We start from the raw sequence: 13,591 nt of genomic DNA, 5'->3' as shown, positions 1-13,591 counted from the left end.
TACCCTCTTCATGTCACCCCCTTGTGCCACTACTTCAATCTTTTCCCTTTGGAATGTAATGTCTCACTAGCAGGGCCCTCCTTCCTTTGGCCCACTATACTAAACAGAGTCCAATAGTGCGGATCTTAATATCTCCATAACTGTACCTATATAAGCATGTGTATTGCAAACATACATACTGTATATATAAAAAGCAGACCTTAGTATATCAATAACAATTCTTCAGTATACACAGGTGTAGTTATAGAATATGTAAATTAATACACCATATCCACAGCCACTCCATGGGGTTTAAGAGACAATTTTATAGAGCCAGGTCTATTAGGATAGTGCCTCAAATACTTAGGAGAACGTACAGATGTTACTTACAGTTTATCATTACATACTTTTCATTAGAATTCTTTGGGGAATTGTATTCTGGTTAAATTTTCCCTGTCTTTGCTGTTATTTTTAGAGTATTCTCACTATTGTTAAAACAAACATTTAATTCTTCCTATGAATTGATGATCTCAAACTTTAATTGATTTCCTTTTAGATCAAGACTACAGCTCATTGTAGCTCACGTTCTGTCGTCCATCTGGAATGCGCCCATAGAAAGTGATGAAAAGATCCGCTTGGGCCGAGGCCGTCACCTTGCTGCATTTTCCACTAACACCATCGGCCACTTATCAAATAACATCTTACCAATTAAAAAAAAAATATTGGTGATTTTAGTAGTTTCAATTCATTACAATTCACAATTGAATTTTATTGTAACCTTATTTTATTGTATTCTTCAGAGAGAGATGATAAGACCATTAGAACTTGAGGTCTTCACATTTAGAAAGATGCCTTTCCCGTACAGCAAGACGTGCTTAAGCGCTGGGGATCGTACGGCCTACATTTCCCATCTCACAAACACACTAATACATAGTAGGTTTTTGGAGTGTGGGAGGAAGACGAGGCACCTGGAGGAAACCACACAAACATGGGGAGAACATATAAACCACACACATAATGCTCATGTCCAAATATAACCCATGAGACAGTAGTTGCTAATTTACCAGTAACAAGTAGGGGTGTGCACCGGCCACTTTTCGTGTTTTGTGTTTTGGTTTTGGATCTGGATCTTTCTTCGTGTTTTGGATCTGGATTGGTTTTGCCAAAACCACCCTTCCATGTTTTGGGTTCTGGGTTTTGTGTTTTGGATCTGTATTTTTTTGAAAAAAAGCATAAAAACAGCTAAAATCACAGAATTTGTAGGTTTTTCTGCTCCTATGCTATTATTGACCTCAATAACCTTAATTTCCACTCATTTCCAGTCTATTCTGAACACCTCACAATAGTGTTTTTATGTCCAAAAGGTTGCACCAAGGTAGCTGGATGACTATGCTAAGCGACACGAGTGGGCGGCACAAACACGTGACCCATCTAGGCGTGATACTGCAGTGGCAGACAGGATGGCAGTTTGAAAAACTAGGCCCCAAACTGTACATAATGCAAAGAAAATAAAGAGGTGCAAGATGGAATTGTCCTTGGGCCCTCCCACCCACCCTTATGTTGTATAAACAGGACATGCACACTTTAACAAACCAATCATTTCAGCGCCAGGGTCTGCCACACAACTGTGGCTGAAATGATTGGTTCGTTTGGGCCCCCACAAAACAAGCTGGCAATTAATGTGTCCCTGCACAAACTGGCTCTACGGAGGCAAGATGTCATCCTCATCCTCCTCATCCACCGATTCCTCACCCTCTTCAGTGTGTACATCCTCATCCTCACAAAGTATTAACTCGTCCCCACTTGAATCCACCACCACAGGTCCCTCTGTACGTTCTGGAGGCTGGTCTCCCTGGAAGAGCTGATAACTAATTTTGATGAACATCATCTTCTCCACATTCTGTGGAAGCAACCTCCTACGCCTTTCACTGACAAGGTTCCCGGCTGCACTAAACACTCTTTCGGAGTACACACTGGAGGGGGGGCAACTCAGGTAAAATAGAGCCAGTCTGTACAGGGGCCTCCAAATTGCCTCTTTTTCCTGCCAGTACAGGTAAGGACTGTCTGACATGCCTACTTGGATGCTGTCACCGATGTAATCCTCCACCATTCTGTCAATGGTGACAGCATCATATGCAGTGACAGTAGACATGTCAGAAATTGTTGCCAGGTCCTTCAGTCCGGACCAGATGTCCAAACTTGGTCCTGCCTGCCCTGCATCACCGCCAGCGGGTTGCTTAGGATACCTAAGTTTTATCCTGGCAGCCCCAGTTGCGGGAGAAAATGAAGAAGGAGCTGTTGACGTGTCACGTTCCGCTTCAGCTGACAGTGTGTTCACCAGCAGGTCTTTGCACCTCTGCAGGCTTGTGTCGGCCGGAAAGAGACACCACATAGGCTTTAAACCTAGGATCGAGCACGGTGGCCAAAATGTAGTGGTCTGATTTCAACAGATTGACCACCCTGGAATCCTGGCAAAGCGAATGAAGGGCTTCATCCACAAGTCCCACATGCCGAGCGGAATCGCTCCATCTTAGCTCCTCCTTCACTTTCTCCAGCTGCTTCTGCAAAAGCCTGATGAGGGGAATGACCTGACTCAAGCTGGCAGTGTCTGAACTGACTTCACGTGTGGCAAGTTCGAAGGGCTGGAGAACCTTGCACAACACGGAAATCATTCTCCACTGCGCTTGAGTCAGGTGCATACCCCCTCCTTTGCCTATGGCATAGGTGGATGTATAGGCTTGAATTGCCTTTTGCTGTTCCTCCATCCTCTGAAGCATATAGAGGGTTGAGTTCCACCGCGTCACAACCTCTTGCTTCAGGTGATGGCGGGGCAGGTTCAAGAGTGTTTGCTGGCGCTCCAGTCTTCGGCACGCAGTCGCTGAATGGCGAAAGTGGCCTGAAATTTTTCGGGCCACCCAAAGCATCTCCTGCACGCCCCTGTCGCTTTTCAGAAAATTCTGCACCACCAAGTTTATTGTGTGAGCAAAACATGGGACGTGCTGGAATTTGCCCAGGTGTAATGCCTGCACAATATTGGTGGTATTGTCAGATATCACAAATCCCCAGGAGAGTCTAAGTGGGGTAAGCCACTGGGCGATGATTTCCCTCAGTTTCTCTAAGAGGTTGTCGGCGGTGTGCCTCTTACTGAAACCAGTGATACACAGCGTAGCCTGCCTTGGAACGAGCTGGCGTTTCTGAGATGCTGCGACTGGTGACGCTGCTGCTGTTGCTGCGTAAGGTGATACATCTACCCAGTGGGCTGTCACAGTCATATAGTCCTTAGTCTGCCCTGTTCCACTTGTCCACATGTCCGTGGTTAAGTGGACATTGGGTACAATGGCATTTTTCAGGACACTGAGGACACTTTTTCTGACGTTTCTGTACAGTCTCGGTATCGCCTGCCTAGTGAAGTGGAATCTAGACGGGATTTGGAACCGGGGACACACTACCTCCAGCAATTGTCTAAATCCCACTGCACTAATGGCGGATACCGGACGCACGTCTAACACCAACATAGCAGTCAAGGCCTCAGTTATACGTTTTGCTTCAGGATGACTGCTGTCGTACTTCATCCTCCTCGCTAAGGACTGTTGGAGGGTCAATTGTTTAGTAAAAGTAGTGGTGTTCCTACTTCCTCTCTGGGATGATGAACGACTCCCAGCAGCAGCAACAGCGGCAGCAGGAGGCGTAGCAATGCAGGATCCTCCGAAGGAATCCGGGATAGGAGTCAGTCATGCCAGTGACATGGCCTGCAGGACTACTTCCGATCCTGACTAAGGAGGAAATTGACGAGGAGGGAGTTGACGGTGTGGTTTGCAGGCGCTTGGATACAACAGGACAACGGGATTTAGGTGTCCCTGGACTGCTTACGGTCTTAGCCAAAGTTTCTGAACTTGACAGTAACTTATTATGAACGCGCTGCAGGTGCCGTATAAGGGAGGATGTTCCTAGGTGGTTAACGTCCCTACCCCTACTTATTCCACCTTTACATAAGGTACATATGGCAAGACAGTTGTTGTCCGGATTTGGATAGAAATATTGCCAGACCAAAGAGGTGGAATGTTTGGTCTTCTGCCTAGGCATGACCGTGATGGGCTTTTTCATCCCACGGACAACAACTGTCTCCCCCGGAGCCTGATTTAAACAAACCACATCACCATCAGAATCCTCCTCGCCAACTTCCTCCTCAGCGCCAGCTACACCAGTATCCTCATCCTGTTGTACTTCAACAGTGACATCTTCAATTTGCATATCAGCAAGTGGACTGTGGGTGCTCCTTTCAGCACTTGCAGGGGGCATGCAAATGGTGGAAAGAGCCACCTCTTCCCGTCCAGTGCTGGGAAGGTCAGGCATCGCAACCACAACCACACTTGGACTCTCCTAGGGGATTTGTGATATCATCTTAGAAAGCACAGTTCTTCGCTGTGCTTTTGCCAGCTTAACTCTTTTGATTTTTTTAGTGGGAGGAGGGCTTCCATCGTCATGTGAAGCTGAACCACTAGTCATGAACATACTAGGGATCGACCTTAGCCGTTCCTTGCCACTCCGTGTCGTAAATGGCATATTGGCAAGTTTACGTTTCTCTTCAGCTGATTTGAATGTTTTTTTCAAGGTCATTTTCCTGAACTTTGTCATTTGGGATTGTATGTGCCCTCTATTATGACATTGGGCATCGGCCTTGGCAGACGACATTGATGGCATGTTATCGTCTATGTCATGACTAGTGGCAGCAGCTTCAGCACTAGGAGGAAGTGGTTCTTGATCTTTCTCTATTTTATTTTTATCGGAGAAAGTTTGGTCCTCCATTTATGTTATATCGATTTGATATATACGTGCGGCTACACACAGAAAATATTTTTTTATTTTTGCTGGAGAGTAGTGCACTTTGTGGGTTACACCAGCTGGCTCTTTACTTATGGGACACAGGCGCACGCTTGGCGCTGCTCCTTTGTTGATGCACGTGCGGCTACTGCGCACACAATTCACAAACACAGAAAATATTTTTTTTTTTGGTTTGGACTGGAGTGTACTTTGGGAGTTACAGCACCCTTTAACGGTCAAGCCAGCCAGCCCTTTACTTATGGCACAGGCGCACGCTTGGCACTACTTTGTTGATGCACGTGCGGCTACTGTGCACACAATTCACAAACACACAAAAAATATTATTTTTTTAGCACTTGGGGGGAGCACCCCTGATGGACAGAGCACCCCCTGGACAACACTACAGCACCCCTTTAGGACTGGGACACTGCACAGGACTTTGGAGTGGACACAGCCCCTATGGAGAACTGACTGCACAACACAGTCCAGCCAGCCCCTATGGACTTTGAAGTAGTGGACACAGCCCCTATTAACAACAGCAGCACAGCACAACACAGCCAGCCCCTATGGACTTTGAAGTAGTGGACAACAGCAGCACAGCGCAGCGCAGCGCAGCACAGCACAACACTACTCTGCACTACACTACACTACACAGCCCAGCCAGCCCTAACTCCCACCCTCCCTCTTCACTGTCCACAGCCGAGTGAGAAATGGCGCTGACGCGGGTACCTTATATAGGATCCAAAACCCGCGAGACCCGGAAGGCGGGATGATGACGTTTTGCCTCGATTTCAGATCCGAGTCAGGCGGGAAAAGTCGAGCCTGACTCGGATCGGACTCGGATCGGGGGGGCTCGGGGGGGTTCGGATTTCAGAAATCCGAACCCGCTCACCCCTAGTAACAAGTAACATCACAGAGGCATACGGCACTGGTTCCTGGTGACTACACAGTCTGAATTAGCATTAATATGGACTGTGTACAGGGCCGGCACTACCATTAAGCAGCTTTAGGCAGCTGCCTAAGGTACCAGCATCTGAGGGGATGGCACTGAGGCTGCCAGCACAATAATAAAGATTTCTCTGATGTCATTATTTTACTTAATACTGGTGGCAACCACAGTTTTCAAAAGCTGTGGCCACCACCCCTGCACTTGTCAGCTGCTGTCTGGCTGAGATTGCAGACATGTCAGTCTGACATATCTTGTGCAACCGCAGTATAACCAACAGCAGCAGTGCCCGTCACCACCCCCTTCCCTCAGTCTCTGCATGATGGCTGCTTCCACCCCTGGGATCAACAGCCACCAATATACTGTTGTCTTTTTCTCCCTTCTCCTTCCCCTCTTAATGCTCTGCCCCCTCTGAGACTCCACCTAGTTCAGCTCCAGTGCCTAGCTGATTCCTCCACAGCCAGCTGCTCCAGGGGGTGAAACCAGGAATATGTAGAGACCACAACCTCCTACAATCAAAGGATGCTCCAACCAGCACTGCACTTACTGGTGCTGCTGGCCCCACCACCTCCACGTGATGTAAGGGGGCGAACCGACACAGGGTGATCTTACACCCTATTATGGCGTTGCTTATTTACATATCCCGATTTGGGAAACACATCAAAACTTTTTCTGATTTGTGTTCCTCTTGTACCACTACTGATTTTGGGCCTTGCCTTTTGGGTTGTCGGCAGCTCTTTGGTTGTTCACCCAGGTAATGTCACTAATGGAGGCCACTCTGCAACTTCAGGGGATTCGGATAATATCTAATCTAGACAAACTTCGCATTGCAGCCTAGTAAGTGGATACTCTGCAGGAGCACCTCAACCTGACAATTCAGATCCCTCAGTCCCACAAGTGGCTCCTCAATTGGCGCAAATCCAGCCTAGTGCCTTCTCAGCAAATACAGAACCAAAATCAAAATACGTGCGGGTGGTTTTGCAAAACCAGAACCAAAACACAACAGTTAATTTAGATCCAAAACACGGGGGTCAGCGCATGTCTATTATCATCCCTAATGCAGCAGTAAGGTGTATTTATTAGGGTTACTTTGTCTGTCAGTCTTTTAAACCTAACAAATTTAATAGCAATTTAAAAGCAATACGTTATTGCAAATTAATTAAAATTAATTATGTAAAGCTTTAATCAATGATTTGGCAATGCACTGATCAGCAAAATTGATTATTAAAAAATAAACTTTATACTGCATCACGTACAGGTTTCTCATTGTGCATCACCATTATGGGTGTGTATTCTGTATTCCTTCTTAGAAGAATGAGGTCCCGAGTATGACAGTATTTTGAATTGTGTGTTTTAAATGGCCAGGAGATGCCAGGATCAGAAAAGAAGAGGAAGCTTCAAGTGAGTGGTTTTAAACAGAAAACTGACAGGCGCTGCCAAACTGCACCCCCTGGCCTACGGTGTCGTGGCACATGTCGCACTCCCCCCCAAACCATTTACAGGCATAGTAGCCTCCTACTAAGCGATAAAGCTCTGTCCCTGTGAATCCCCTCCACACACTTATCATGGTATTTTCGCAAAAAAATACAGTGACAAGTGCCAACGCATGCGCCGACCGGCCGACGCTAAGCCCCGACCCCACCGCTAAGCCTCATCCCTGCTGACTCCCCCCGCCCCACCCTTAATTACACTTACCTCTGGTGATCGGTGCTCCTGTGATGTCCTCTGTGGCTCTGGTCAGCTGACATCCCATCCTGCACTGGGACCTGGTCAGATGACGACCGGGCCCCAGTGCAGGCTGGGAGACCAGCTGACCGGAGGGAGGACATCACCCGGAGCCCCGATCACTGGACTCAGGTAAGTTCTTTTTTTTTTTTTAACAATGTATCAGCTTGCGGTATGTTTAGACCACACAGCTGATCACTGGGTCTTGCTCCGGGCTCTGCTCTGTCCGTTAGAGTAGAGCAGGAGTCCGGTAACTGGGGAAAATCCTGGATAACGCCACCTCTAGGTGGTGTTATTATCACAGGGATTTCCCCGGTATTTTTTCACAATTTCTTTTAAGAAACTTTGGCCAAATCACATTTCCCATTACAATTATGGGAAATGCGATCTGCTTACTACAAATAAGTGATAATTAGAGGTTGGAGTAGAATTTTACGAATTCCACTCCAATTGCCCTGTAATAACTATAGGTGATACTAAAATAATGTGAAAAGGGTGTGAAAACACCCTTTTTCACTTCATTTTAGTAAAAATAATGTTAATAAATAGAGCCCTTTGTGTGCCTTGAGGATGGAGGTTTGGAAACACTGGCCTAAGCCCAGTATAAAATTATGTTTATACCTTTGCACAGCTGCATGATGCTACACAAATAGTAAGTGGGAAGACTTGTAAAATGTGTAATTAAAAACTTCTAAATTAATACACAATGGAAAGTTACATAATGCTGACAGAAATGCACATAATCCCTCACATTTAAGTACTGCATTCTTCTCTGGCATCAGTGGAGTTAACTCTAAAACTGGCAACTTTTAAAAGAAAATAAAAACACATAAGGGCCCTTTATTGCACAAGAACCAGTTCACATCAGGTGTATGCATACATGCCTACCCTCCCGGAATTCGCGGGAGGCTCCCGCTTTTTTTGATAACCCCCCACATGGGTAGGCATTTCTCCCGCATTCTGCCCACTTCCGAGTGAAGTGGGCAGAATTTACGTGGCGATAGTGGGTCCCCAAGTAGGGGTCGGGGCTTAATGACGTGATTCTACATTAATCGCTTAATTTAGCCCCACCCCTATGTCAATTTGCACCAATCACGGTACTTTGCCACAAAGGGGGCAGGGCTTAATGAAGCGAATCATCAGGTCCCTATCCAGTCAGAACTCACCGGCTTCTTCCGGGGAGGAGAAAGAAAAGGTAGGCAAATATGGGTGGATGCTATAGTACATATCAGCTGCTGGACGCAACAGACACACTGCACACTTATTAGGTTGTACTCTCATGGTTTATAAAACCAAAGGTTCCCCCTTTCCTTGACCAGGTCATCAATCAAGGGAAGAGGAAGATGCATTCTAATTAGTTACAAACATAAACATCCCACTACCACTGACCTGCCTTCAGCTGTTGGACCCTTTTAATGCAGCACCCTGCAGGGACTAGACAGACACACAGATGCAGACTTACTTTGGAGAGTTTCACATCCGGATGGAGTAATCTCAGCAGAAAGCAGCCCAGGGAGATGAGGCAGACTACAAGCAGCTCCTCCATAGTGGCCAGGGTAAGCGGTCAGGAAGCCAGCAGTCGAAATACCGACCGCCGGCTCCCCAACTGTCAAATCCCGGCATGGGACTAATGATAGGTGTCGGGATTTCGACGCCTATCATCAGGGCTGCCATCAGAAATTGTGGGGCCCAGGACTGACAAAATACGCCTCCCCCCGGACTGCCTACTTGTGCTTGGTAAGTGGGCAATTGCAGGGGAGGTGTGGGCAGCAGCCGGGATTGCCATTAGATTTTTGGGACCATCACAAACCTCATAACCAATAACCAGTGGCGTAACTAGAGTATTTGGAGCCCAGGGTAAGTTAAAAAACGTGTCTTAGAGAGAACACCACATTATGACCATCACTACAGATATATCTGCAGTTTTATCTGTACAGTGTGTACCCACCTATAGATATGAGCAGGGGCGTTTCTAGAGAGGAGGGGGCACGTGTGGAGTCTCGCTGGGGCCCCCTCCTCTCTCCCCGGCGGCCATACTCAGAGTGTGCCCAGAGCAAACAGCACATGCGCAGGTCACTGGAAAAATGGCACAAAAGCCATTTTTGTAGTGATTTTTTTTTCCTACTGTGCATGACGTCGGGAAAATGGCTGCAGCGGCCATTTTCCAGGCAATTTTGACAGCACGAATACAGGCTCCAATGTGGGACTCTGGAGGCAGAGAGGTAAGATTGAGTGTGTGATAGCTGAAACATGCCAGCGTTGCAATGAGCCATAATGGGATAAAATACCAACCAATCAGCTTCTAACTATCATGTTACAGACTGTGCTAGATTAAAAAAAAGAAATGACAGAAGCTGACTGGTTGGTACTTTCTCTTTCCACTTTCTCTCAAAGATCTGATAAAATCCCATACTGTATACAGGCATTTATTATTTTTTGGATGATCTGAAAAAAAAAAAAAAAAGACGGGTAACCTACAGTATGTATTCCAAAGTGATTTTATAAGTAGGTTAATATATATTTACAAAATTATATATATATATATATATATATATATATATATAAACTACATTAACATACAATTCACAGAACAAATACAAAAAAAAGCTACATTTATTACCCTGAAATAATGATCACTTTGGCCAATCCCATATCTTTTGAAAACCAAGTAAATATTTGATCTTTAAAAAGTATTTATAGGATGACAATGCATAATAAGAGAAGTATTGCACCTCAATAGGGTACTGTAAAACTTTTTCCCCGATCATTGTAATGAGCAGTAGCTCTGACAGCGCCACTTCAGTGTTATCTAGTTTGGAGGAACTATTAAAATCGGTTGTTCAAAGTAGTCATTACTGACAATTGTACTAATCCTGCATGAGACGCATGATTGGTTAATACTGGTTAGAAGGTGTAATTATACTTAAATAAGTACATGGGGGGGGGGGATGTATCAAATTTTCTAAAGACGACAAGTGGAGCAGTTATCCATAGTAACCAATCAGCTTCTACCTATCATTTTTCTAGTACATTCTATAAAATGAAAATAAGAAAAACAACTTGATTGGTTGCTATGGGCAACTGCTCCACTTGTCCTCTTTAGAAGTTTAGCTACATCTCCCCCATAGTCCAATACATTCACATGCCTACATAGAACACTGAATGCAAATTTTACAGCAAAGGATCCTGGCAATGTCCACATTTCTTCTGTTATAAATCACATCTTTACGAAATCTGACACCAATTGTTAGTCCTGGAGAGAGAGCTGGCCCACTGCATGAGACGGAGCTGTTTGTCAGCATAGGGAGGGTAGCGCATATAAGTGACACACTCAACCGCAGTATTGCGCAGCAGACAGGCACGGCTGTGGGAGAAGGTGTCAAAGCTGAACTTACCACCATAGATCCCAGGACTACTGATTCCTGCAGTAAGGGAAAATAGGTGATCAATGGGAATGTGAAGGAGAACAGCTATATCAAAATGTAACCTGAAAATCATGTCTACATGCCCAGATAGAATGTATATTTAGTCATGTCCATGGCAACAGGTTTACATCATTATTTTATTCAAGACAGAAAGGATGTTCGAAATTTTGGGTGTAAAATACAAAATGCACAAAACAAAAATAATAATAATAATAAATCTCACACACACCCTGTTCTGATATCTAGCTACTATCTTACACATTCATACTCATCTGTCACAGCCCATCAGCGGCAGCTCCCACCCTCTTTGATGAGGGGGGCTGCCCCCGATGAAAACAGGGTCACTCACAGCCGGCTCCTGCTCCTCCTGGCCGGGTCCTGGCGCCTGTGCAATCGATCCGTCAGGCGCCAGGACCGGCACATGCCTAACCTTAACCTTCCCCCCAGTGCCTAAACCTAACCCCCCCCCCCCATCCCCGCCGCCTAAACCTGAATCCCCCGGGGGGGTTGCCTAACACTAACCCTCCTTCTCCTCCCTCCCCCCCCTCCCCCTCCCGGCTATCCGCGCCTGGCATCACTTCGATCAGGATGCCGGCGTCGCCTGTCATTAACCCTCGCCGGGATAAAGCAGTCAGGAAGCCGGCTGTCAGGATTAGGTCCGCCGGCTTCCCGACTGCATAACCTGGCTAGTGACAAACAACATACGTTTCTCAGTCTCCTCCAATTTGCATATATCACACAATCGCCATCAATTTGGAAAAATATCCGAGAAAGTTCTTTGGTGGACAAGCCCCAGAACAATTTACCTTTCAGAGTTCATCATGTACAATAGCCAAATGGAAAGTAAAGTTGGCCACATTCATCAGTGTTTGCATCTCTACAGTTATAATGTGCATCAACCTTTCATGACAAATTATTATATATTTTTTTTTTAAATGATAGTTTGAAAAAACTTGAAGCTTTCTTTACACTCACACAGAATATATTTTGTTAATAAGAAACATGCACAGTATAGGAGTTCCCAAGCTTACAATGGCAGGTCTTCATTTTGCTTCAATTCTATGTTTGGTTTCATTCAAAACTTAAATTAACAAATAGATTGAGTCAGTACAGCCAAATACATTTAATACAGAGGTTCTCAAAACCGGTCCTCAAGGCACCCTAAAGCTAGCCATACACCGGACCAACTTTCCCCCAACCATCCAACTAGATGATTGATTGGAATGAAAATCCGGTAATCAGGGGCATAACTAGACCTAGGGGGACCCCATAGCAAAATTTTCACGGGCCCCATTAGATCCCTGCCCACCGCTTGGTCTGCACCTCTCCTCACTCCCCTCCCCCCTGCACACTCCTCACTCCTCTCCTTACCGTCCAAGGTGACAGGACAAGCAATGCCACACAGGTATCTAGGCTCCAGTAAACAGATGCACCAGGGTGTCTGACTCGTTCTCCATCTTCTGATCTTCTCCCCTGCATACAGGGGACCGGAGCGAGGCCCGGCCAGGGAGGTGCAGGGGATGTAGATACCGCTGTCACTGCGGGGAGGTGAGGGCTGAATCTAGTCCCACTAGCCATGCTTTCAGTCAGTGCCGGCGTCTGCACAGAAGCAGGAGGAGCAGGCAAGGGCAGAGTCAGAGTGTGCTAGGGGTGGGCAATTGCCCCACCCCCACCCCCTGGATCCACCACTGCTGGAGGGGGGGGTTGGGTACAGACTGAGGTCTGGCACCTTAGGGTCCGGGCCCCATAGCGTCCGCACCCCCAAGTGCCTATGGTAGTTACGCCACTGCCAGTAATGCATGGGAGCAAATGACAATCAGCATCTTGCCTGAATGACTTTTTTCATGTTTTCTAGTGTTTGGGAGCAAGTTAGTTAAATCTGTTAAATCTGTTTGATTTAAAAAAAATTGAACAGCTTTCGTCCGTTTTCACGTGTTTAGGAGCAAATGGCTGATTGTCATTTGCTCCCATGTATTACCGGATTTTCATTCCAACCAACCATTTAGTTGAATGGTTGTAGGAAAGTTGGTCTGGTGTATGGCCAGTTTAACAGTTCAAGTTTTAGAGATATCCATGCTTGACCACAGGCGACTTAATTAGTACCGCAGTCAATTTGATTTAACCACCCTGAACTCAACTATGGATATCTCTAAAACTTGAACTGTTGGGGAGCCTTGAGGACTGCGTTTGGGAACCTCTTATTTAATCTATCAAAAAATAAAAAAACGGACTTACCCACTCCTCCACAGGGCAATCTGGTGTACAAACTTTGGACCATACTGTCATTTGAACAAAATATTCCACTAGAGGTTTTATGCATAACTTCTGAAATTGCCTAAAATTGAAAAAAGCAGAGGGAAATTTATATATTCAGTCACTGGGGGACGTATTCTGCTGAGTTTTCGATTTCTTTGTGGCATGGCCGCAGATGTACAAGGGAAATATCTAAGCTGTAAAGAGAAACTAGGGTAGAACACATGCTTCATTACAAGTATGTGAAAGAGCTTCCTAAACTGGTGGAACGGTATGAATTGTTGGCATCTATAATGTCGACAGTGTAATGACGACCTCACAATGCCGTTGCAGGTGTAAAGTGATTTAAAGCAATGTAACAGCGTTGGCATTATAGCTTAAAACAAAAAATATGTTTTACCATTGTACTGTCGACAGTAACTGTTCACCTTTTAACTACAGG

General features: G+C 45.8%; 2 protein-coding genes across 6 annotated transcripts in view; one reads left to right on the top strand and one right to left on the bottom strand.

The window, feature by feature from the left end:
* The window catches only part of LOC148477098 (uncharacterized), a 58,180-nt gene extending 57,502 nt beyond the window's left edge, over positions 1-678 (top strand). The window contains exon 21 of the mRNA XM_088457280.1: positions 536-678. The gene's annotated coding sequence lies outside the window, so the exon portion shown is untranslated. The remainder of the gene's footprint in view (positions 1-535) is intronic.
* Positions 679-10,564: 9,886 nt separating this feature from the next.
* Positions 10,565-13,591, bottom strand: part of LOC148477097 (aldehyde dehydrogenase family 3 member B1-like) — a 39,125-nt gene continuing 36,098 nt past the window's right edge. For all 5 annotated transcript variants that reach the window (XM_088457240.1, XM_088457238.1, XM_088457242.1 and 2 more), the window contains 2 exons: positions 13,132-13,231; positions 10,565-10,893 (listed from right to left, as the gene is read on the bottom strand). In XM_088457240.1, the coding sequence (XP_088313366.1) occupies positions 10,697-10,893; positions 13,132-13,231 (297 nt within the window). In that variant the 3' untranslated portion in view covers positions 10,565-10,696. The remainder of the gene's footprint in view (positions 10,894-13,131; positions 13,232-13,591) is intronic.

Source organism: Taudactylus pleione, unplaced genomic scaffold (assembly GCF_031769625.1).
Source record: "Taudactylus pleione unplaced genomic scaffold, aTauple2 ptg000749l, whole genome shotgun sequence".
In the NCBI taxonomy this organism is placed as follows: Eukaryota; Metazoa; Chordata; class Amphibia; order Anura; family Myobatrachidae; genus Taudactylus; species Taudactylus pleione.
Note: the sequence above shows the minus strand (reverse complement) of the source record. Positions and strands in the feature narration are given on the sequence as shown.